This window comes from Heteronotia binoei, chromosome 1, assembly GCF_032191835.1.
Source record: "Heteronotia binoei isolate CCM8104 ecotype False Entrance Well chromosome 1, APGP_CSIRO_Hbin_v1, whole genome shotgun sequence".
NCBI classification, from domain to species: domain Eukaryota; kingdom Metazoa; phylum Chordata; class Lepidosauria; order Squamata; family Gekkonidae; genus Heteronotia; species Heteronotia binoei.
Genome location: NC_083223.1, coordinates 133,938,194 through 133,960,976, shown reverse-complemented (window position 1 = coordinate 133,960,976; position 22,783 = coordinate 133,938,194). Strand labels below are relative to the sequence as shown.

The window sequence follows — 22,783 nt, the reverse complement described above, 5'->3', positions numbered from 1 at the left end:
TCCAAATATATAATCACACTGACATCTTGCCACTCTCCTTCTGGATGTTTTTGTTTAGGCTGGAGGAGCAGCAAAGAACAGCCTGCATTTTGAGCAGAAGTTGTACACTGGTGTTTCAGCCACCTCTTCCTGGCTAGATGGTGTTGAAGAACATTTATTTGTTGCCACAGGCACAGTATCTGAAGTGACTGAAACTTGCCTCTGTAATCAGGAAGTAAGTGAATTCTTAAATTACAAATTAATGTGGTGCTTTTTCACTTTTTGAAACATATGGATATGCAGGACTTTTTTTGAACAGGAATGCACAGGAATGCAGTTTCGGCTGGCTTGGCCAGAGCTGCAGCTCAAAAAAAAGTCTCTGGTGGAGGGAAGGCACTAGGCAGCCATGCACTCCCAGACCTCATGCTCTGTCCTCTCTGCTGCCTCCAGCCTCCATCAGGCTTGTGAAGAGAGTGAGAGATGCTGAGCTGCCCACAAGCACCCCCACCCCGGAGAAGCTGGGCCTGCCGCTGCCCGCTCCACTGCATGTGGCTCTCTCTCTCCAGCAATATTGGAGGAGGGACAAGGTCTTTCATTGGGCTGTGTGAGAACACACACCCATGAAGTGCAGCTGATGGCACTGTACTGTTCTGTGTCAATATGCGGAAAGTTACCTGCTGAATGGGTGATGTCACTTCCAATGATCTCAGGGGGTGTGGCCTAATATGCAAATACAAAAAAGCTCTTTGAGGACATGTAATAATAAAAAGATATGCATGCATATACAGTATGTATGTAGTAGGCACAACTTAACCAAACATAAAGTTAAGAGTTTCAGAACTGGTCAGCACCTTCGTGGGAGCTGCAGTGCCAAAAATGAAATTAATCAAAATATCCTGGCCCCAGTTATCTCCAGAGCATCCCTGTGCTATTTGCAATGGAACTGCCCTGTCTGCTCATTAGCCACAAAAACGGTGTTTGCCCTGCCCTTGGGATAGAGGCAGGCAACCTCAAGGCTGCTCAGCAGGGCAGTCAATGTGCCCTTATATAGAATCCACAAACACAGCAACAAAAGGAAGATGATGCAGATTGGGTACTGTGAATCAGGCTGCTTGTGTGACCATGGGAAAGGTCCAACTTTCTTGCCATCCCTCCCTTTCTTCTAGTGGGTCCCCTTCCCTCCATTTTTATTTTTCCCTCTCTGCTGGGCACACACACACACACCATTCACCCAAGAAGTGGCTTCCTTGAGGAAATGGATTAGGACAAGAAGGTAAAGAGGCTGCAGCTCTCTTTTCCAGGCAATCAAAGAACTATATTGAGAGTTCTGGCAGACGTTACTAGGGCAGGCGGGACTCACAGGGGTTAGGAATTCTTATTCCCCCCCCCCCCCCAATATCTTCAGTTGGGAAATTCTGTTACTCAGCTGTAGCACAGCTCCCTCCTTTTCCCCAGTCACCATTGTTATTGGCCACCAGTTTCAGGATGATCATGAGAGTAACAGGATTAAAGGGAACTGGAACATCCTAGTCTAGATTGTCTTCAGAACATCCCTTCCATGTTGTTTGCAATGGAAGTAATGGCTTATTCACTAGGAGCCAGCATGATAGAAATAGCACAGAGACATGGAACTTGGCAGTAAGACAAACAGCCTTTCCTCTACCACCCTTTTCTGCTATTGAAAGCATGTGGGGTAGAAGGTAGGGATGTGCATTCGGTTCGGCCGAACCGTATTTACAGCCAAATCAGCACTGATTCGGCTCCATACGGAATAGGCTGAAGCCGATTCCCATAGGCGCCCATTATACGGGAGCCGAATAAGGCTTGCCACATACTTACGAATAGCTATTCGTAAGTATGCGGCTGTCAATTCTAAAGGCGGCAAATTAGCTTCTGCAGCTTCAAAGGAGCTGCTTGCCTAATTTCGCGCCTTTAGTGGCCTCTTCCCGCCTCTCCCTGGGATCAGGGAGGGGGGGGGGGAGAGGAGCCCCAGCAGCCAATCCAAAGCATGCATTTGCAAAATGCATTGCAAATGCATGCTTTGAAGGGCTTTTTAAGGAGTCTTCCTTCCTGGCTTCTGCTGCCTGCAGCTCTCTCATTCAGCCTTACCCCTGGACTAGAGAAGACAAGGTAAGACACTCTTGGGGTTCTTGTTTTTATTTATTGTTGGTAAAAGGACTTTTTTTAAGACTTAGAGTCCCTTTACTTATCCAGATTTGGGTGGTGGTGGGGTAGCTTATTTGGGGGTTTCTGCTTGGGGAGGGGGCCTGGGGTGGGGGGTTTTTGCCAATTTGCCCATATCTTAATTTAGTGAGAGGACTTTTAAAAGTGCAGTGTCCTTTTACTTCTCCTGATTTGGGTGGCTTGGATCTCTTGGGGTTAGGGTGAAGTGTTTCTTTGGGGAGGGGTTTGCAAAGTTCCTGTATTGTTAAAAGTTAATTTTTTACTGTTTTAAAAGTATTCAGTGTTTGATTTGTTGCTGCTGTTACTCTTTTCTTTGGGTTCTTGGGGGGGGTGCTGTTTGGCCTAATTTCCATTGTTTAAAAGGCCACTTTTGTCCCCCTTTTCCTGGTCTGGTTTTAAGGGGGGGGGGTGTTGTTGACTTATTTGGCCTGAGCTTTCTTGTTGGTGAAAAGGCCACTTTTTTAACACTTGGCCTTTTGTGATTCTGCTGGTTTTGTTTTGGTTTTTTTAAATTGTCTCTGGTTGGTGTGGGGGTTGGTGAGGGTGTGTGTGGGCTGGGTCACTTTCTTGTTTTTATAGAGTAGATTGTGTGTTCTGTGGCCGGGAAGCTGGCACCTGGGTGAGAGACCCAGAACCAGCAGGTTTGTTGTGGTTGGCTAGGTCTCCCCGTGTTGTTTGGGGCAGGGCTGGAGAGCTGGCATCTGGGTTTGCTGCAGCCAGGTCTGCAGAGCAGACCTTGAGCAGATTGTGTTTTGTGTGGCAGTGACGTTGCAACTGGGTTTTATATTGCTTCCAGGCCTGCCCTGCAGGGTTCATAGAGTAGATAGAGGGATGTAGTGCATTTGGGTCCTATAGAGATTCTCTGATGTGGTTAGGTTTGGCTTTGTGTGCCCCAGGAATTGGACCCCCAGGTCCAATTTTTTTTGGCCTTGTGGGTTTTGTGTGGGACAGTGCCCTGAAGCTGCACAGCAGTTTGGGGGGCTCTCCTCAAAACCCCCTGCTCCCCCAGAGCCACTTTTCCCACGACAATTACAGTGAGGAAGTGGCTAATTGGGCTTTCCCCATCATTGTTAGCAATGGGCCTTTTGGGGAGCCCAAAGACAGGGACCCCCTGGCCCAATCATTTTGGGACTTGGGGGGGTTGGAGGGGAGAGTCCCCTGCAGGTCCCCTGCAAATTTGGGGGCTCTCCCTCAAACCCCCTGCCCCCCAGTAGCCTCTAATTATGCCCTATGTTGCCATTGATTTCAATGGCCCATAGGGTATAATGATGGAATAGGGGCACCCTCTTTGGGTGCCCCTGGAATGGGATCCCCTGGCCCAATCTTTTTGGGACTTGGGGGGCTTGGAGGGGAGAGTCCCCTGCAGGTCCCCTGCAAATTTGGGGGCTCTATCTCAAACCCCCTCCCCTCCATGCGGCTTCAAATATACCCTATTTGCCATTGATTTCAATGGCCCATACGGTATAATAGGGTCGTATATTCGGTAATAGCCGTGCATCTACCATATATGCAGCTATTCCGAATGCGGTATTCAGGAGTATACGGGGATTCCGAATTTTTCTCCCCCGTATACTTCCGAATCCGTGTTAATCCGAATTTTTTTTTTTTTTTTTTTTGCACATCCCTAGTAGAAGGGAAGGAATAATGAAGCTGCTCCTGCCACTGCACGTATTTGGGGACCAATTTCCTCCCCAATCCAACTCATGTTTAATATATCTTCTAATCAGACCCTTATTATGGCATGCCTGGCATCAAGCAGAGCCTGGGCCTTTTGCCTCATTGCTCTGTGCAATGGGCTTCCTTTGTTGGAGATCTTTAAAAGGTGCTGCATGGTTTGTTCTTTTGCCAAGGCTTCTGATGGGTATTTGAGGATTTATATTTCCTTTTGGTTTTCATTTGTAAGGTTTACCTATTATTGTAAGCTGCCCTGAGTTAAGAAGAAAGCCAGAGTTAAAATATTTTAGTTAATTAATATAACATTCTTATGCTGAAGAATAGTTGCCCACCTACCCCTCGAATAAAAACACTACACAAGCTATGGGTTAAACTGGGACTTTATTTACACTTAAGCTTATCTGCACCATTACATACATCATAAAGCATGGGTTGCCTTGAACTTGCAAAGCAAGCTCCCTGACAGGGCAAATCCACCACGGCTCAGGGCAAGGTCTGGAACCCTCCAAACCTTACCTGTCATGGCCCGCACACTAGTGCGTACAGGGGATGGGAGTGCACACCCCGGCCCATGACAGTGAAGCTTTAAGGATGGTAATATGCTCCCCCAAGGATCCCCCAACCAAGCCACTTGTACAGCCAAGCCTCTAGGTAGCCCTATTGAGGACCCTCCCCATTGCTGCTGTCTCAGGGTGGTTGCCAATTCAAAAACCCTTTTAACTCATGCTTTTCCGCCATCCCAATTAGGGCCTAACCTGTGACAGGCCTATTTATGCCTCACCCGCTCTGACCATGTGGAAGAGGTGAAAAAGGCCCCTTCTACTGCCAATCTGGGTGAGGCCCAAAAAATACCTGCTCAGCCCCGTAACCTGCGGCTAGCTAATCCCACCTGGTCTTAAAAGGGCGGGCAGGTGGGGAGCTCGCGCTGAACCAGACTGTTTGGGGATGGCGGCCACTGCCCAACCTGGCTGGCCATCCACCCCCTGATTGGCCAAATTTTGCACCCTGAGCCTGCATAGGCTCATCGTACCCCTGTGTTTTCATCTGGGGAAGTGGAAGGCAGGCAACTGTCAGCAACATTCCATCATGCCTGAATTAACGCCCAAGAAATATTTTGAGTTGAAGTATAATTATCATTTATTCATATTTGAATTCCTTTGTGTCAATTTAGGAACCAATTTTTGGTTGCAAAGTTTGATAAAAATACAATAAATATGTACCAGGAGCCACTGGGATCTATGTCAGTGTGTTTGGCATCATGGTATGTTTCATTTCTATAGGTATTTTATATCACTGACAGTTTTTGCTACCATGATTTTAATTCAAGGGTGAGAAAAGTTTTATGAAACAAGATTATCACTGATGATTACTACTGTTGTTATTGTTAACTGATCTACTGTTTTTAATGTATCTAATTTAAAGTTTTGTTTACTCCAGGATCTTGTTAAAGATATCAAGGAAATGGCAGAAAAAATGGGTGAAAACAAGCATTTATTTTCTCAAATGTTTCCTGAGAATGCTGATAACAAAGATGTGATAGAAGAAACATTGGACTGTTTGCAGCAGAGGCTAATATTACTGGAAACTGTAGTAAACCACAGGTGCCAACTGATGAAAGGAAGATTCCAGCAAATACTGAATTTTCAGGTCAAAATGTTTAGTTGTAAAATTTTACATTTACATTGCAGGGAAAAATGCAATTGGTCCATTACAAAAAAATTAAACTTTTACTGTAACATATTCCAGTTTTCTAGTCCACTGCAGTCACAACCAAAAAGATTTTTGTTCCACCTTAAATATTTTTTAAAAAAATTGTAGCCCAACATTCCAAAATCAAGGTGTATTGCATTACTTATTGCAGAGTAGGATGGTCAGTGTCCAGTCAAATGATTCAGCAGTTCAAATATGAACCATTCAGGTGCAGGGTGGGGAGTAGCCTGTTTCTGACAAGAATCCATTTTGTTTCCAAAGCTGGGAACCCCATTATTCAGGTGGAGTACTCCTATAGAGGCAGGCAGCGTTTCCTTGCCACATTGTATAAGAGTGGAGGTGTGCCCAGATGGTAAAAATGCTGTTAGTTGGACTTCCTTTACCAGAATAATCCCGTAGACTGTGTTTATAGCCCGCATATTGTGTTGTGATTAATTAGGAAAAGCTGGTGTCAATTTCAAGTAACAAGTATGAAATTTGCCACTGTTTCCACCACAGTTAACTTCTCATACTGCAGTATATCTAGCTACGTACTTTTTCCAGACGTATTTGCACCACAAGAGCTGTATGTGATATCATATGACATTGCAAACATTAAATGTGCTGTTTGCTCTTAGGTGTGAGAGTGTAAATATTGATAGTCCTCTGTGCAATACAGAGCAAGCTATAATGGTTGGAAAGTATTTATTCCTCATGTTTGAAAATCCGCCAGCGATAACAGTTATGTTTAGAAATGCAGCTGTTGACAGTCTTGGATCTGGCAGTGCTCTTTAATACTCAGGTGGTGGAGGTAGTCAAGTGGCTTTTACCAACTGGCCTGGGTTTGCCAGTTACAACTTTTCCTGGATCAAAATAACCTAGCTATGGTAAATCATGCTTCAGTGACATTCAGACTGAATTACTGTAACACACTCAGCATGGGACTGCCTTTGAAGAGTATTCAAAAGCTACAATTGGTTCAAAATGTGACCTTTGGAGTGTTGACTGGAGCAGGCCTCAGTGGAGCACATCATTCCAGTTTTGTAACATCTTCATTGGCTTCCAGTTCTTTTCTGGGTGCAAATCAAAGTGCTGGTGTTGGCCTTTGCAGTCATAAATATTTTTGGTCCAAGAAACATAAAGGACTACTCATTCTTTAAGCTGTTCCTTGATGCCTCTGTTCCCCCACTATTTGAAGTACAGTGGGTAGTTATTTAGGACAGAACCTCAGCCATAGCACTGAAATTGCTTCCTCCACAGGGATGCTTGCTCTGCTCTATCTTTGTTGACTTTCAGATGCCAGGCAAACATTTTATTTTAGATGGCACTTTGTACTTGATGTGACACCATTTTTCTAATTTAATATTACCCCACTTTTCTCCCCAGTAGCTTACATCATTCTCCGTTCCTCCACATTATCCTCACAAGAACCCACTGAAGTAGTTTAGGGTGAGAGTATGTGACTGGTCTAGCCAGCTTCAATAGCAGAGCAGAGATTTGAACCTGGTCTCCCAGATCCAAGTTGAATACTTTAACCACTGTTGCTCTATATTTGTTATTGTATTATTATTTTCATTTTATGTTGTCTAATTTACCTTATTGTGAACTATTTTGAAGACTGTTGTTTGATCTGCAAGATGGACACACGTACAGGACTTTCATGTATATACATGAGGATTTAAATAATTTTTTCATCTGGGTCACTCCCCAGGGAATCTGTGCATCTTTTTATCATTTTTCCATTGTGATTTTTATAGAGAAATTAGTAGTTTATCTTCATTAAGTGAGAAACTAAAGGCAGTTCATGAGGCACAGAAGTGTAGACAAAAGCACATTTACTATTTAATGAAAAGTGGACCCAGTGCACTTATGGCAGAGTATTGCAAAATGGAGGCAGAGGAATCAGGGCTGGTAACTCAGCACCATGCAGGTACATGGCTGACATACCAAGCACCTTAGCACTGTCCAGAGCACTGGCATCATGGCCCATGCTAGATGCTTCCAGCAAGTCAGGATTCATGTTTCTGCACAGTGCTGAGCTAGCTGTTCCATACCTTCAAAGCTGTTCACAATGGGCTGCAATAAGGTTGTTGCTGGATCCCCTTTCCCTTCAATTGCTTCTCACTGGCAGAAGATTCTTTTTACCTCCAGTGTACTGATTCTCAAACCACTGCTAAAAGAAACCTGTGTTTGAGTCTTCCAAATTATTTCATCATTTTAAAATCTCACTTGTCATTTCCCCATTTTTCTCACTGACAGAATGACCTGAAGTTGATGTTTACATCCCTAGCAGACAACAAGTATATTGTCCTGCAGAAACTATCTGAAGCAGTCGAACGGCCTGAAACAGAACAAATGAAGGTACTTCCATATTCCTATTTCTAAATATGAAAAAGAGTACCAGTGAATGCATACCATTGAATCACACCCAAAATAGTCTCGAGAGGACAGGCATATTCTCTCTCTCTCTCTCCCCCTCAGCACAGAAAGCCAGTGCTTGACCTTCAAACGCTATCTCAATACACTTGCATGGGCATAAACACTGTATGACATACCTAGAAATGTGCTGGGAAGTTCAGAGCTATGCACTTACACTCATCAGCCACACTTGATCCAATAAATAGTTTTTTGGTGTCACACTGTAAGCAGAATTTGACATAAATACTGTGCTTTGTTTTGTTGACCTCTGTTGGACTAAATTTTGGATATATAATAGTATGTGCTATTATAAAAGCAAGAGGGCTTTTGATTGTAAATAAGAGTAATAATATGGACCTCCAGGAGTATCTGTGGGAGAGAAGAACAATTTGAACATCCCCCTACCTCCAAAATTTCACTATCCAAGATTCCACAAGGTCTTAAGGATTTGAGCAGAATAATTCTCCTCCTCCATTTTTTCCCTTTAACTAACTAATGTCTATACTTCATGCCTCTATGGTTTCATCAGGCCATTTTTGAACTCTCCCTCTCCCAACTCCCCCCCCTTTTGATTAATATTTCCCCCCTGAAATTCTCTACATTATCCTCACAAGAACCCATTGAAGTAGTTTATTCTGATAATCCCTTGGATGTAATCCAGTAGGCCCAGCTCCTTTACTGTTAGCAGCAATGATGACCATATCCTTGTACAGTTCTTGTGGTTTCCTAATAAAAAGACATAGAATTGGATCTAGTCGCACATCCAGGAGCAACATTTCAAGGGGCTCTTTGGTCTGCAGTAAGATGAGAGAGGCAAGAAAGTTCATTCTGCTGATGGAAATTCTTTGCACTGGATCCAGTGTTATGATGTAAAATGTAAAGGAGAATAAAAGGAAGGAATACATTTCATTTTTAAAAAACACTTTTCATTTTTAAAAAGGTTATCCATTGAGAAAGTGGGCAGTGTGTTTGAGAAGCATGTCTAAATCAATGTTCCCTCGAAGCTGTTAACATGAGCTAGCTCATAGATTTTTAGCCTCTGGCTCACAAATTTTTGTATTAGCTCAGGAAAAATAGCCCAGAGCACAGTAATTTATGCAGTAGCTCACAACTTTAATGCCAGTAGCTCACAGCTTTAATACCAGTAGCGCACAAAGTAGAATTTTTGCTCACAAGACTCTGCAGCTTACAGGGAACATTGAATGCATGCTGTCCAACAGACGTTGGGTTCCTGGTACTAAACTGGAATTCCAAACTTTGGTTTGTACCTTGTTTGTTAACGGGGTGGAATTCTAGCAGGAGCCTTGTAAGCTCTTGGAGATCGGCTACATCAGGGGTATGTGACCTAATATGCAAAGGAGCTCCTGCTAGAATTCTACCCCTGCTTGTTAACTGTGGTTTCTTGTGAAGTGTGAATGCAGAAATCCCAGTTTGTTCCAAATCAACATCCCTCTTAACCTCCTTCATACAAAGAAGATAATACAGAGCAATAGAAAGTCTGAACTATTTCTCCGCCTTTCCCCCATTCCCTTCCCATTTATTCTAGCTGATTATAGCAAGTGGGCTGCATATTAGAGATGGCCACAGACCCAAACCTGAGCCAAAGTCCAGGCCAGACTTTAGTCAGTTTGTAAACCCCGAACTGTGGTTCAAAAAATCACCTTCCCCATAACACTCACCAATCTTCTGCTCTGTTTGGGTGTTTAGCCTCCCAGTGTGCCCATACCACTTTGGGGTGGTGTTGGGTGCCACCCCAGCATGCCCACATCATCTGGAAGTGACGCAAGCATGTTGAGAGTGGTGCCTGATGCCACTCGGAAGTGACACTAGCATGTTGGGGGGTGATGTGCTTGCATCACTTTCAGATGACACAGGCGCCACCTAGAAGTGATGCAAGAGCATCACCAGGGGTCCTGAACTGGTTCAGTTCAGGCAGAGTTTTTGACGTGGGGCCACCTGGTTTGCGAGCTCCGAACTGGGATTTCCTGGCCTGTGCCCCATCCCTATTACATATGAAGCGAAGCTTTGCTATCAGAATAGCAAGGCCAGGGCCCTTCAGATAACACCTGTGGATTTAGCTTGGAAATGGGAAAGCAGGCAAGCAGTAGATTAAAACAGGATTTAGACTTACAAATGCATAGTAAGCTATCCAGGGTTTGGCAACAAACTGTGATTTAAATAAATCACAGTTTATTACAATGTCTGAAGGTGCTAGTATATCAGCAGCCTTCACAGTTATTTTGTGTGACAACTTCAAAAACCATTACAGTATAGTGGGATTTTTTTAAAATGATGCTATAGCTAATTATTGCAATTATCTCCTCTTCAGGCTGTTCAGCAAGCAGAAGATGGACTAAAAGAACTTGATGCAGCAATCACTGAATTAAAGAAACGTGGAGATAAGCTACAGATAGACCAACCTTCCATGCAAGAGTTATCAAAACTTCAGGTAAGAAATTCTTTTAAAAGAACTTCTAAATGTTTTAGCAGAACTTTTAGTTCTGTGTTTATAGATAAAAATTATTTATTGATATTAACAACATTCATTTATCTGACAAGATTCTTTAAATGAATAATTCTAAAGCATTTTATTTAACTATGATTTTTTCTTATTTAGTTTGTTAGTCGCTTCAGAAAAATGTTTAGAAGTTTGTGACCATTCAAAATAAAACAATACAAATTAAATTGTAATGAATAGCAATAAAAATAACCCCCAAAATTACAGCACATAGCAACATCAGAAAGGGGTGGGGGAGCAACACAAAATCCAGACAGGTACCATGCCACAAAACCGGGCAGATAAAATTCAAGTAAAAATAAATCATTAAGGTATGATGACTCAGATAATGTAGGTTGTCTGTAACTGGAAGAAAGATGATTATTGTTGCTTCTTTTCCCATGCCAGGATATGTATGATGAGTTGATAAAGATCATAGGATCCCGGCGCAGTGGACTGAATCAGAATCTGGCTGTTAAAGGTCAATATGAGCAAGCATTGCTGGATCTAGCTGACCTCATTGAAACTGGCAAAGAAAAGATGGCTGTTGACCAGAAAATGATTGTTTCTTCTAGAGAAGAAGTCCAAACACTTCTTGACAAGCATAAGGTAAAAACAATACACATACCTTATGAAAAAGGAAATATTTCTTATACTATAATAACCAAATGTGACTGATCTGCAGATATTTAAATTCACAGATCAGGCCTATAGTGACTAAAAACAAATAGTTCTGCAAAACTTTCAGGATTCCTCACATTTGCAGAAAAATCCAAAAAGGTTTAAAAATACACTGGGAAGTTTAAAACCTAACCCCTCCACACAAAAAAATGGCAGACATGGAAGCTACAGTGGTGAGGGGGCAGGAAGCCATGGCATGCCCAGTGGCTGAGGCTAGGAACTTTGCATGGCTCATGGGGGGAGAAGCCTTGGAGGACCAAGCATCAGAGGTTGCTCTGCTAATAGTGGTATCAATATGAGCCAATATGGTTATTGCAACAAATTATGAAGAACAACGTATCACACAATACTTTATAGAAATGATGGTAATTAGTATAATACTAAAGCAGAGATTCTCCAATGTGATCTTGTCTTGCAATTTCCAGTTGCAGTGAACAGTAATTCAAGAATCACACCGATACATGATGTCCAGCAATACATGATGTCCATAGTCTCTGGCATGGAAAAAAAGTTGTCTTATTTTGAGAGCTAATGTCTTCTCAATTCAGTATTCCATACCAAAAGGGTGTAAATCTCCCATAGCAGACAGTCAACTTGATGTGTCTGTTTCGTGTACATTTCTTCAGGAAAAATCAATGGCCCCACTAAAAAATCAATGGCCCCACTGATGAACCTCCTGATGGCACCTGGGGTTTTTGCTCACTGATTGACGCAGAGTGTTGGACTAGATGGGACATTGGCCTGATCCAACATAGCTTCTCTTATGTTCTTATAAAGACAATATAGTCCTTTAACTAGAATAATCCAAACAACACCAAAAATCATATCCCAAATACTCATATGAATCATTTATGATTAAACTTGGGATCAAAGTCTCAGTTTCAGAGAGCTCTGGGACAGAGCAGAGAAGTGCTACAAGGGTGAGGTTTGTGGCTCAGCAGCTGGGAAAGTTGCTGAAAACTTCTGAGTTTGTGTGAAGGGCTAAAGGTGATTGAAGGTGATAGTTGCTGATTAATTAGGAGTGGCTGTGTTCCCCACCCTCTTTGCATTATTAAGCTGCGCCTTGCCAGAGGTTAGAGCTATAGGGCTCTTTGCCTGTGGCTCTTAGCCTGGGGGCTCTGTAAGGACCAGGAACCCAGATTCCTTGTGTTCCCAATAAGGTAAGTAGACTCTCCAGATGGGGAGCCACATAAACAAACAGGGTTTAAAAGGGGACTGTATATTTTTAAAAAGCTATCATAAAGGTAGAATGCCAGCAGGGGGGTGGGGGCTTTCCAGTGTTTTGCACTGAGTGTCACATGTATGACTATCTGCCCACAGGACAGAAGTCTTGGGTGTGTGCTCGATGCAAAGAGCTGCTGGTCCTCAAGGAACGAGTTTGTACCCTTGAGGCCGAGGTGACTGACCTGGAGAAGCAGAGACAGTCAGTTAGGCACTCGGGGAAGACTCTCAGGGACGTGTTAGATGAGCCCTGCTCAGCATGTGGCAGCCCCGTTGCTGCCAGGGAGCATGAGTGTTGAGAGGGAACAGAGCACCGTGCTGAGGATAAGGGGAATGCGCCCTCAGAAGGGATCTCTTCTTCAGTCGGTGAGCGGGAATCCTTTCATACCAAGGAACCATTCCTGTGCAGGGAGAGAGGGAGGGTCTTGGTAGTTGGTGATTCGATCCTTAGGCAAGTAGACAGCTGGGTGGCAAAACTGCGTACCGACAGTATGGTGACTTGCCTTCCTGGTGTGAAGGTAGCGGACATTACGCGTGTAGTAGATAGACTGATAGTGCTGGGGAGGAGCCAGTGGTCGTGGTGCATATTGGCACCAACGATGTGGGGAAATGCAGTCGTGAGGTCCTGGAGGAAAAATTTAGGCTGCTAGGTGGGAGGCTTAAGGCCAGGACCTCCAAGGTAGCCTTCTCAGAAGCGCTACCTGTTCCATGTGCAGGGCTGGAGAGACAGGCACAAATTAGAAGTCTCGATGTGTGGATGAGATGATGGTGTAAGGAGGAGGGGTTTAAATTTGTTAGGCACTGGGATGCTTTCTGGAACAAGCGGGAGCTGTACAAAAGAGACAGTCTCCACTTGTCCCCAGATAGAACCAGGCTGCTGGTGCTTAAAATCAAAAAGGTGGCAGAGCAGTTTTTAAACTAAATCTTGGGGGAAAGCCGAAAGGAGATGAAATGTCTCTGGTTCGGGAGGACTCATCTCAAAGAGATGAAGGGTTAGCTGTTACTTTTCTACCGGGTAATGGATCAGAGTTGTCCACTGAGATGGTGACAAACAGTATGCCTGCCAGAATCTCAAGGGGGCAGGAAGAAGGTGGCAGGCCTAGTTTACATGGGAAATTATAGATGTTTGTACACAAATGATAGAAATTTTCAAAGTAAAATTGGTGAGTTGGAATGTTTAGTGTTGGGAGAAAACATAGACATTGTGGGAATTTCAGAAACTTGGTGAAATGAGGCGAATCAGTGGGACACAGTGATTCCTGGATATAAGTTATATCGGAAGGATAGGGAGGGAAGGGTTGGAGGTGGGGTGGCTCTGTATGTCAGAGAGGGCATACGGTCCAGTAAGACTGAGGTCAGATAATTAGATTCCCTTCTAGAAATGCTTTGGGCTGAAATAGAGGGCCCAAAAGGAAATTTAACTATGGGAGTTTGTTATCGCCCACCAAATCAAAAGATAGAAGACGATTATAATATGATGGAAGGCTTAAAGATAGTGGCTAGATGTAAAAACTGTGTCGTTGTAGGTGATTTTAACTACCCGCAGATTGATTGGGTCAATATGTGTTCTGGTTGAGAGAAAGAGATTGAGTTTCTAGATGATCTCAATGACTGTGCTATGGAGCAGATGGTCTCTGAACCTACCAGGGGTGGGGCGATCCTGGATTTGGTCCTAAGCAATGCGCATGACTTGGTGAGAGATGTAAAAGTGAATTCACCGCTTGGAAGCAGTGACCATAACGTTATTGATTTCACCATTTGTATAAATAGAGACTTGCCCCAAAAGACCAGCAAAACCACATTTAACTTTAAAAGGGGAAAATTCTCTGAGATGAGGAGGCATGTGAAGAGGAAACTGGAAGGAAAGATAAATACAGTCAAAACTCTTGGGGAAGCTTGGAGGCTATTTAAAACTACAATCCTAGAAGCTCAGATAAAATATGTACAAGTTAGGAAAGGCACAAACAGGTATAAGAAAAGGCCTGCATGGTTAACAAACAAAGTAATGGAAGCTGTAAAAGGTAAGAAGGACTCCTTTAAGCAGTGGAAAGCTAGTCCAAATGAAATTAATAAAAGGGAACACAGGATGTGGCAAATCAAATGCAAGACTGTGATCAGGCAGTCAAAAAGGGACTATGAGGAGCATATTGCAAAAAACATAAAGACCAACAATAAAAATTTCTTCAAATATATTAGAAGCAGGAATCCAGCCAGGGAGGCAGTGGGGCCCTTGGATGACCAAGGGGTCAAAGGATTACTGAAGGAGGATAGAGAAATGGCTGAGAAGCTGAATGCATTTTTTGCCTCCGTCTTCACTGTGGAAGATGAGAAGTGTTTGCCTGCTCCAGAACCACTTATATTGGAAGGGGTGTTGAAAGATCTGAGTCAGATTGAGATGACAAGATAGGAGGTCCTACAACTGATAGACGAATTAAAAACTAATAAGTCACCAGGTCCGGATGGCATACATCCAAGAGTTCTGAAAGAACTCAAAGTTGAACTTGTGGATCTCCTGACAAAAATATGTAATCTTTCATTGAAATCTGCCTCCGTTCCTGAGGACTGGAAGGTAGCAAATGTCACCCCCATCTTTAAAAAGGGTTCCAGAGGAGTTCCGGGAAACTACAGGCCAGTCAGTCTGACTTCAATACCGGGAAAGTTGGTAGAAACCATTATCAAGGGCAGAATGAGTAGGCACGATGAACACGAGTTATTGAGGAAGACTCAGTATGGGTTCTGTAAGCGAAGATCTTGCCTCACTTACCTGTTACATTTCTTTGAGGGGGTGAACAAACATGTGGACAATGGAGACCCGATAGATGTTGTTTACCTTGACTTCCAGAAAGCTTTTGATAAAGTTCCTCATCAAAGACTCCTTAGTAAGCTCGAGAGTCATGGAGTAAAAGGATAGGTCCTCTTGTGGATCAAAAACTGGCTAATTAATAGGAAGCAGAGAGTGAGTATAAATGGGCAGTCTTCACAGTGGAGGACGGTAAACAGTGGGGTGCCGCAGGGCTCAGTATTGGATCCCATGCTCTTTAACTTGTTCATAAATGATTTGGAGTTGAGAGTAAGCAGTGAAGTGGCCAAGTTTGCAGATGACACTAAATTGTTCAGGGTGGTGAGAACCAGAGAGGATTGTGAGGAACTCTAAAGGAATCTGTTGAGGCTGGGTCAACGTGGCAGATGAGGTTCAATGTGGCCAAGTGCAAAGTAATGCACATTGGGGCCAAGAATCCCAGCTACAAATACAAGTTGATGGGGTGTGAACTGGCAGAGACTGACCAAGAGAGAGATCTTGGTAGATAACTCACTGAAAATGTCAAGAGAGTGTGCGATTGCAATAAAAAAGGCCAACGCCATGCTGGGAATTATTAGGAAGGGAATTGAAAACAAATCAGCCAGAATCATATAGAAGGGAACTCCAGAGTCATCTAGTCTAACCCCCTGCACAATTATGTTTAAGGGGATTTTTAAAAGTAATCCATTGAGGTTTCATTGGTAAAAATAATTAATTTTTTAAAATTGATTTCTGAAAATCAGGAATATTTCCAGGGTCTGGAGTCACACATGATCCTGACAGAAACACTTTTCAGGAAGATCAGCAGCTTCACTCTTGTAAAGGAGACTCAGTCCCATGTAGACCTGATGACACAAGCCTCTGCAGTGTTAAAACAGGCTCATAAGAGGGGAGTAGAGTTGGAATATATTTTAGAGGTAAGAACTTTTATGTTATTTTCCCTTTTACTTTCCTGAAAAGAACTAGTGAATTTAACTTAATTTCTCACTAAATGCAGAACTATACAGCGGGGTAAAAATATTAAATACACACATTTGTACTTAGGGGTTGCCAACACTAGGGTTGGGAAATTCCTGGAGATATTAGAGTGGAGCCTGGGGACAGGGATTTGGAAAGGGGAAGGTTGTCCATGGGATACAATACCATAGACTAGTCCTTCCAAAGCACTCATTTTCACAGTGGAAGTGATGTCTGCCATCTAAAGATCTGCTGTAATTCTGTGAGATTTCCAAGCCTCACTTGAAGGTTGGCTACCCTGTTTGTATTTAATATTTAGTGCTAAAAAGTGCAAAGGAATTTATTGTTTGGTCTACTTGCGGTTTTGAAAAAAGATCACCATCGTCACAGACCTGCAGCATATACAATCAACACAGAAAGTATGTCAAATATCGTAAGATCTCTTTACCAGCGAAAATGGGATTTGGTGGCAAGTAAAGCAGGAAGTAGTAGATGAAAAGCCCACTCTAGGACTATAATGCCATAGAGAAACATCGGCGGCCATTGCAAGGAGGTCAAAATTAAAATAACATTTTTAAAGTTTTCGGGATATTAAAAATTGTTGGAAATAATTGAGGTGATGATAAGAACTTAAATACTATTGGACATATTGTTTATATTGGACTTTAGAAGTCTTTAACAGGAAAAAGGAAAAAAAATTAGAAGCAAAAAGTCGTAACCGCCATTTTGAAGGATTTAAAAACTTTAAAAATTAATATCTCGGTCTGGGAAGCTCTGAGGACAGCAAAATTAGGCTTCTTGTAAAAAGCAAGCTCTAATATTTTTATCTTGATAGTTAAATTTGAATTTGGTGAGATCAAAATTTTCGGTGTTTTTAAATGTCAGAACATAAGCAAACCCATACAAGGGCTGCTTCATTGGAGATAATGCAGGACCAATTAGAGGCAGTAGAGGCCAGAATGATGAAAGGCATGAAAGAGATTATAACTGCATCTAAAAAAGAAATTATTGATGAGATTTAAAAAGATATGGAAGATCTCAGAAAAGAGACAGAGGAAATGTCTAAGATAGTGCAGGAGGTAGAAGGGAGAATGAAAGTACATGACTCCACCTTGTTAAAAATACAAGAAAAAGTGACAGTCCATGACTGTAAATTGATGGAGACTCAGATACATCTGAGAGGAGTACCTGAAAAGGAAGATGGTGACTTGAAAGAATGTATAATAAAAATAATTGCAGAATTTTTAGAGGCAGATCCTGAAGAGACTAAAAATATGTATGATTATATGTATAGAGTGAACTCACTCTATGCGCAAAAAACTAATTTGTCAAGAGATGTTGTCATAAGATATATGACAAAAGAAATGGTGGGAAAGATCATGAACAAAATTTTTGAAAAGACATTGATAGTGGGAGGCAGCAGAGTAAGAATTATGAAGGAGTTGCCAAGGCAAGTGATAAATGACAGAAGAACATATAAAAAACTGACAGAAAAATTACGGGACAATCAAATGAGGTTTAGATGGATTATACCTAAAGGTTTGAGGTTTGAACTCCAGGGGAAAAGAATCACAATTACTAATGCACAGGAACTGCGTAGATTTTATGAAGATCATAAAGAATTTGCACCATGATGGATTACAAATTATTGACTTGGAATGTAAATGGACTAAATTCACCACAAAAAAGAAGGGCAACGTTTCATTGGATTAAAAAGCAAAATTGTAATATCGTTTGTTGACAAGAAGTGTATATTAAACAAAAGGATTACAAATTTTTATGGAATAAACAATTGGGACTAGAATTTTATTCACTGGCTGAACAGAAGAAAAGGGGAGTGATTTTTTATATCAAACAAGAATTGGAGCCAAAATTAGTGTTTAAAGATAAAGATAGAAGATTTGTAGCAGTAGAAATAATATTAAATGCAAAAAAAAGTTGTTATTGGGACTGTATGCACCTAATGGTGCAAAAGATGCTTTTTTAAAAGACATTATACAACAATTTTATGAACTGACCTATGACCAAGTTTTGATAATGGGGGATTTTAACAGAACAATTAAGAATACACTGGATAGTTCTGGGGGGAAAAAATAATAATAAAGGAAAATTGCCAAAGTCTTTTTTGAATTGGTCAAACAAGGAAATTTGGAGGATATATGGAGGAAATTTAATCCTGAAGTGCGGAACTACACCTTTTATTCAGCAAGACATAAAACTTTTTCCAGAATTGACATGTTGTGGGGCACTAAGGATTTAGGTCTTATAACAAGGAAAATAGAGATTTTACCTAAAATTGGGGCCGATCATAACCCAATAATGTGGATTACAAAATTGTATAAGAAACTGAGAAAATGGAGATTGAATGAAGATTTACTACAGAATAAAGAAATAGTGACATTTCTAGAAAATGAAACTAAAGCTTTCTTTCAAATGAATGACAAAGAGGATATTGAATTTCAGATGGTCTGGGATGCCTATAAAGCAGTAATGAGAGGAATATTGATTACTTTGAATAATAAAGATAAGAGAGCAAAAGAAAAACAGTTGTTGGACATTCAAAATGAAATAAAGAAAAAAGAAGGGGAGTTGAGAAAAAGGCCAGGGAAAAAGAAAATTATAAGGGAAATTACAATACTACAAACGAAAATGAGACATTTGTTAAATAAAGAATTGGAATGGAATCTGAAAAGATTGCAGCAGAATTCTTTTGAGGGAGCAAATAAACCTGGAAAATACTTGGCTTGGCAACTGAAGAAAAAGAGAGAAAATAAAATTATTAATAAAATTGTGTAGATGGAAAAGAGGTGGTTAGCCAAGAGGGAATAAAAAGAGAATTTTTTAAGTATTATGCCAAGTTGTTTAAAGGTGTTAAAATAAAGAAAGAAAAGATGGATGAGTATTTACAAAAGATAAAAATAGAACCCTTAACAGAAAATTTGTGAAAAGTTTTGATTGATCCAATATAAAAAATAGAAATTGAAGCCGCAATTAACGCGATGAAAAATGGAAAGGCACCTGGGCCAGATGGATATACAGCTAAATATTTTAAAACCTTTAAAGAGGAGTTAATACCAAAATTGCAGAAGTTGATGAACATGATAAGAATAAAAGGGAAAATACCAAACACATGGAAGGAAGCAGTTATTTCGTTGATTCCAAAGGAAGATAGAGATGTCACAAATGTAAAAAATTACAGACCAATTTCGCTATTAAATAATGATTATAAAATATATACAAAAATCTTGGCAGAACGGCTTAAACAACATTTGATAAATTTTATAAAGGAAGATCAAGTTGGGTTTCTTCCCAAAAGGCAAATAAGAGACAATATTAGAACTGTTGTAAATATTGTAGAATATTATGAAAGACATCCAGAAAAGGAAGTAGCATTATTCTTTGCGGATGCAGAGAAAGCATTTGATAATTTAAATTGGGACTTTATGTTTGCAGTAATGGAGAAAATGGATTTGGGAGAAAGCTTTATAAGAATGATAAAAGCAATATATACTGAACAACGTGCAAGGCTATGTATAAACAGAGATCTTACAGAAGATATGATAATTAGCAAAGGTACAAGACAAGGCTGTCCGCTTTCCCCATTGTTGTTTATAATGACTCTTGAAATATTATTGATGCAGATTCAAGAAGATAAAGAAATTGAAGGATTAAAATAAAAGGATTTACTTACAAATATAGAGCATTTGCAGATGATATAATGTTCATAAATGAAAATCCTATACAAGTTACACCTTTGCTGTTAGCTAAAATACAAGAATATGGGGAGTTAGCAGGACTTTGTATTAACAAAGAAAAATCAAATTTTTTATGTAAAATATGCAAACAAATAAGCAACAGGCCTTACAGAGACTGACGGGTTGTAAAGTTACCTCCAAGGTAAAATATTTGGGTGTGGAGATAACATTGAAGAATATTGATTTGTTCAAAAATAACTATGAGAAGCTATGGTGTAAAATGGATGTAGATATGTTAAAATGGAGAAACTTAATTTGTCATTGCTGGGTAGAATAGCTGCAATTAAAATGAATATTCTACCAAGAATAATGTATTTGTTTCAAACTATTCCCATTGTGAAAGAAAGTAAACAATTTGATAAATGGCAAAGAAAAATTTCAGATTTTGTGTGAACTGGGAAGAAACCAAGGATTAAAATGAAAATTTGGACAGATGCAAAAGAGAGAGGTGGATTTCAATTACCGAACTTAAATTTATATCAGGAAGCAGTCTGTTTAGTGTGGATAAAAGAATGGATAATGCTGTTAAATAAAAAACTCTTAGCACTGGAAGGTCACGGAAATAAATTTGGCTGGCACGCATACATGTATTATAGAAAAAAGAAGATGGACGGTTTTTTCTCTCACCATTATATAAGAAATAATTTGCTAAATACATGGATGAAATATAAGAAATATGGAGATGAGAGAAGACCGTTACGGATAGTGCCAGCTGAAGTAATAAAGATAACAGCTGAGATAGGTGAAGAAAATAATCATATAATCAATTATTAAAAATACAAGGTGGCAAAATAAAATTGAAAACTGCTGAAGAGCTGAATAATAAATATGATTGGTTCCAAATGCAACAAATAAAGAGTTTGGTGGATAATGATATCAAAACTGAAGGAATAAGAAAAGAACAAACAGAAATGGAAAAGGTTCTGCTTGGAGACAATGAAAAATTAATTTCAAAAATATATAAGTTACTTTTAAAATGGTCTACAGAGGATGAAGTAGTGAAATCCCAAATGATTAAATGGGCAATTAATGTAAATAAAGAAATACAGATGGAAACTTGGGAATATTTATGGAAGAATTCTATGAAGCTTTCAACATCTCATAGTATTAAAGAGAACTGTTTTAAAATGATGTATAGATGGTATATGACTCCTAAAAAAAATGGCAAAGATGAACAACAAGATGCCAGATAGTTGTTGGAAATGTAAAAAACATGAAGGTTCTTTCTACCATATATGGTGGACTTGTGAAAGAGCAAAAAAGTATTGGCTGTTGATTCAACAAGAAATCTTGGGATATGAATTTTAAAAAGTTGCAGAGACTTTTCTGTTGGGATTACAAATGGAAAAATTTCCAAAAGAAGATAGAACTGTAATTTGGTACTTGCTTTCGGCTGCTAGGACATTATATGCGCAGTTGTGGAAGCAAGAAAAAATGACAGAGAAATGGGATTGGATTGTAAAAGTTATGACATGGAGTGAAATGGACAAATTAACAAGAACTTTATGAGACTATGATTTAGACGTTTTTAAGATGGAGTGGAAAAAGTTCAGAAGATATGTAGAAAAAGAGTGGAAAATAAAAGGCCATTGAACAATCTTCGATAATGATTTAGAAAAAAGAAGAATATTATTTTTTGTTTTTGTTAGTTAAGGGTACCTTTAAATATTAGTATTTTAAGTAAATAACACCGGCAGGGGTCAAGTAACGGGGGGAGGGGGGAGTGAAAAGTAATATATGGGATAGATAAAAGAAGTTATTAATGATGCAAAAAATATAATTTGTTACCATATGTTACCAAATAAAATTGTGTTTACACAATATTTAGGTAGGCCTAAAGGGCCGATCTAATAATACTTTTGTAGCAGGAAATCCATTAACAACAGAGTAAGAAGAAAGTAAATAAGAACTAGTGTAGTGGCTAGAGTGTCAGACTAGGGTGTGAGAGAGCAAGGCTCAGTTCCCTGCCTTTCTATGGAAGCTCACTGGGTGACTTTGGGGTCAGTCATGTGCTCTAATCTTAGCCCTATCACATGGGTCTTGTGAAGAAATAATGGAGGAGAACAATGTAAGCTGTTTTGCATTCCTATTGGGGAGAAAGCAGGGTATAAATGAAGTAAATAGATACCTGTGTTTCCTTTTCTTCTCAGCATTTAGTCAAATGTTTGCTTCTGTTCAACAGATGCATTTTTTATTTAAGTCATATTGTTGATACATAGTACTTTTTTCAGAACTGAGTTTCCCTTCAATGCCCTTAAAGATCAGTTTACTTAAAACGAAGTCTTACTTTTATTAAGTAACATAAATAAAATATAATCCCATGCCTCGGCATGCATAATGCACCTGAGGTCCTATCACAGTCAGTTTAACTGGACTACTGCACCCTTCTTAAATCTTCGTTCGCGAAGTCAAGCCGAGAGAGAGAGAACTTAGGAAATATATTTGGAAATCACTAAGAGCCCAATTCAGTTTTAAATGTGTGTTTGTTAACAGACTTGGATACGTCTCAATGAGGACTATCAAGAACTCGCAAGACAGCTGGAAACTGTTGAAACTAGCATACCTACTGTAGGGTTGGTAGAGGAATCCGAAGAAAGACTTACTGATCGGATTGCACTTTATCAGGTAATTGTGGTGGATGTTTTCAGGTTTTAATTACAGACTTAAACTACGGTAGTTTGTGTTTCCTTATTTGTGATAGTGTATTGCCTGCCTATATTACTGGCTTTTGTACAATATAAAAATAACAGTTATGTTTTATAACACAGTTCACAGATGCTCCAGATATTTGCAGAAGTGAAAGGATATGTTCTCAGGGAGTACAACTTTATTGCCTCCCCCCATCTTGTTGGGGGGCATCTCAAGCTGCCTGGGAGAGATAATCAAGAAAGATAAACTCTGTGAGTGCTTATCCTTCCACCCATGGAA

The 22,783-nt window shown here is 40.3% G+C and overlaps 1 protein-coding gene across 2 annotated transcripts in view; it reads left to right on the top strand.

Moving 5' to 3' along the window:
• SYNE1 (spectrin repeat containing nuclear envelope protein 1) overlaps window positions 1-22,783 on the top strand; it is a 621,543-nt gene that overhangs the window by 466,521 nt on the left and 132,239 nt on the right. For both annotated transcript variants that reach the window (XM_060240915.1, XM_060240910.1), the window contains 7 exons: window positions 59-214; window positions 5,275-5,484; window positions 7,786-7,887; window positions 10,274-10,393; window positions 10,850-11,050; window positions 15,887-16,060; window positions 22,349-22,480. In XM_060240915.1, the coding sequence (XP_060096898.1) occupies window positions 59-214; window positions 5,275-5,484; window positions 7,786-7,887; window positions 10,274-10,393; window positions 10,850-11,050; window positions 15,887-16,060; window positions 22,349-22,480 (1,095 nt within the window). The remainder of the gene's footprint in view (window positions 1-58; window positions 215-5,274; window positions 5,485-7,785; window positions 7,888-10,273; window positions 10,394-10,849; window positions 11,051-15,886; window positions 16,061-22,348; window positions 22,481-22,783) is intronic.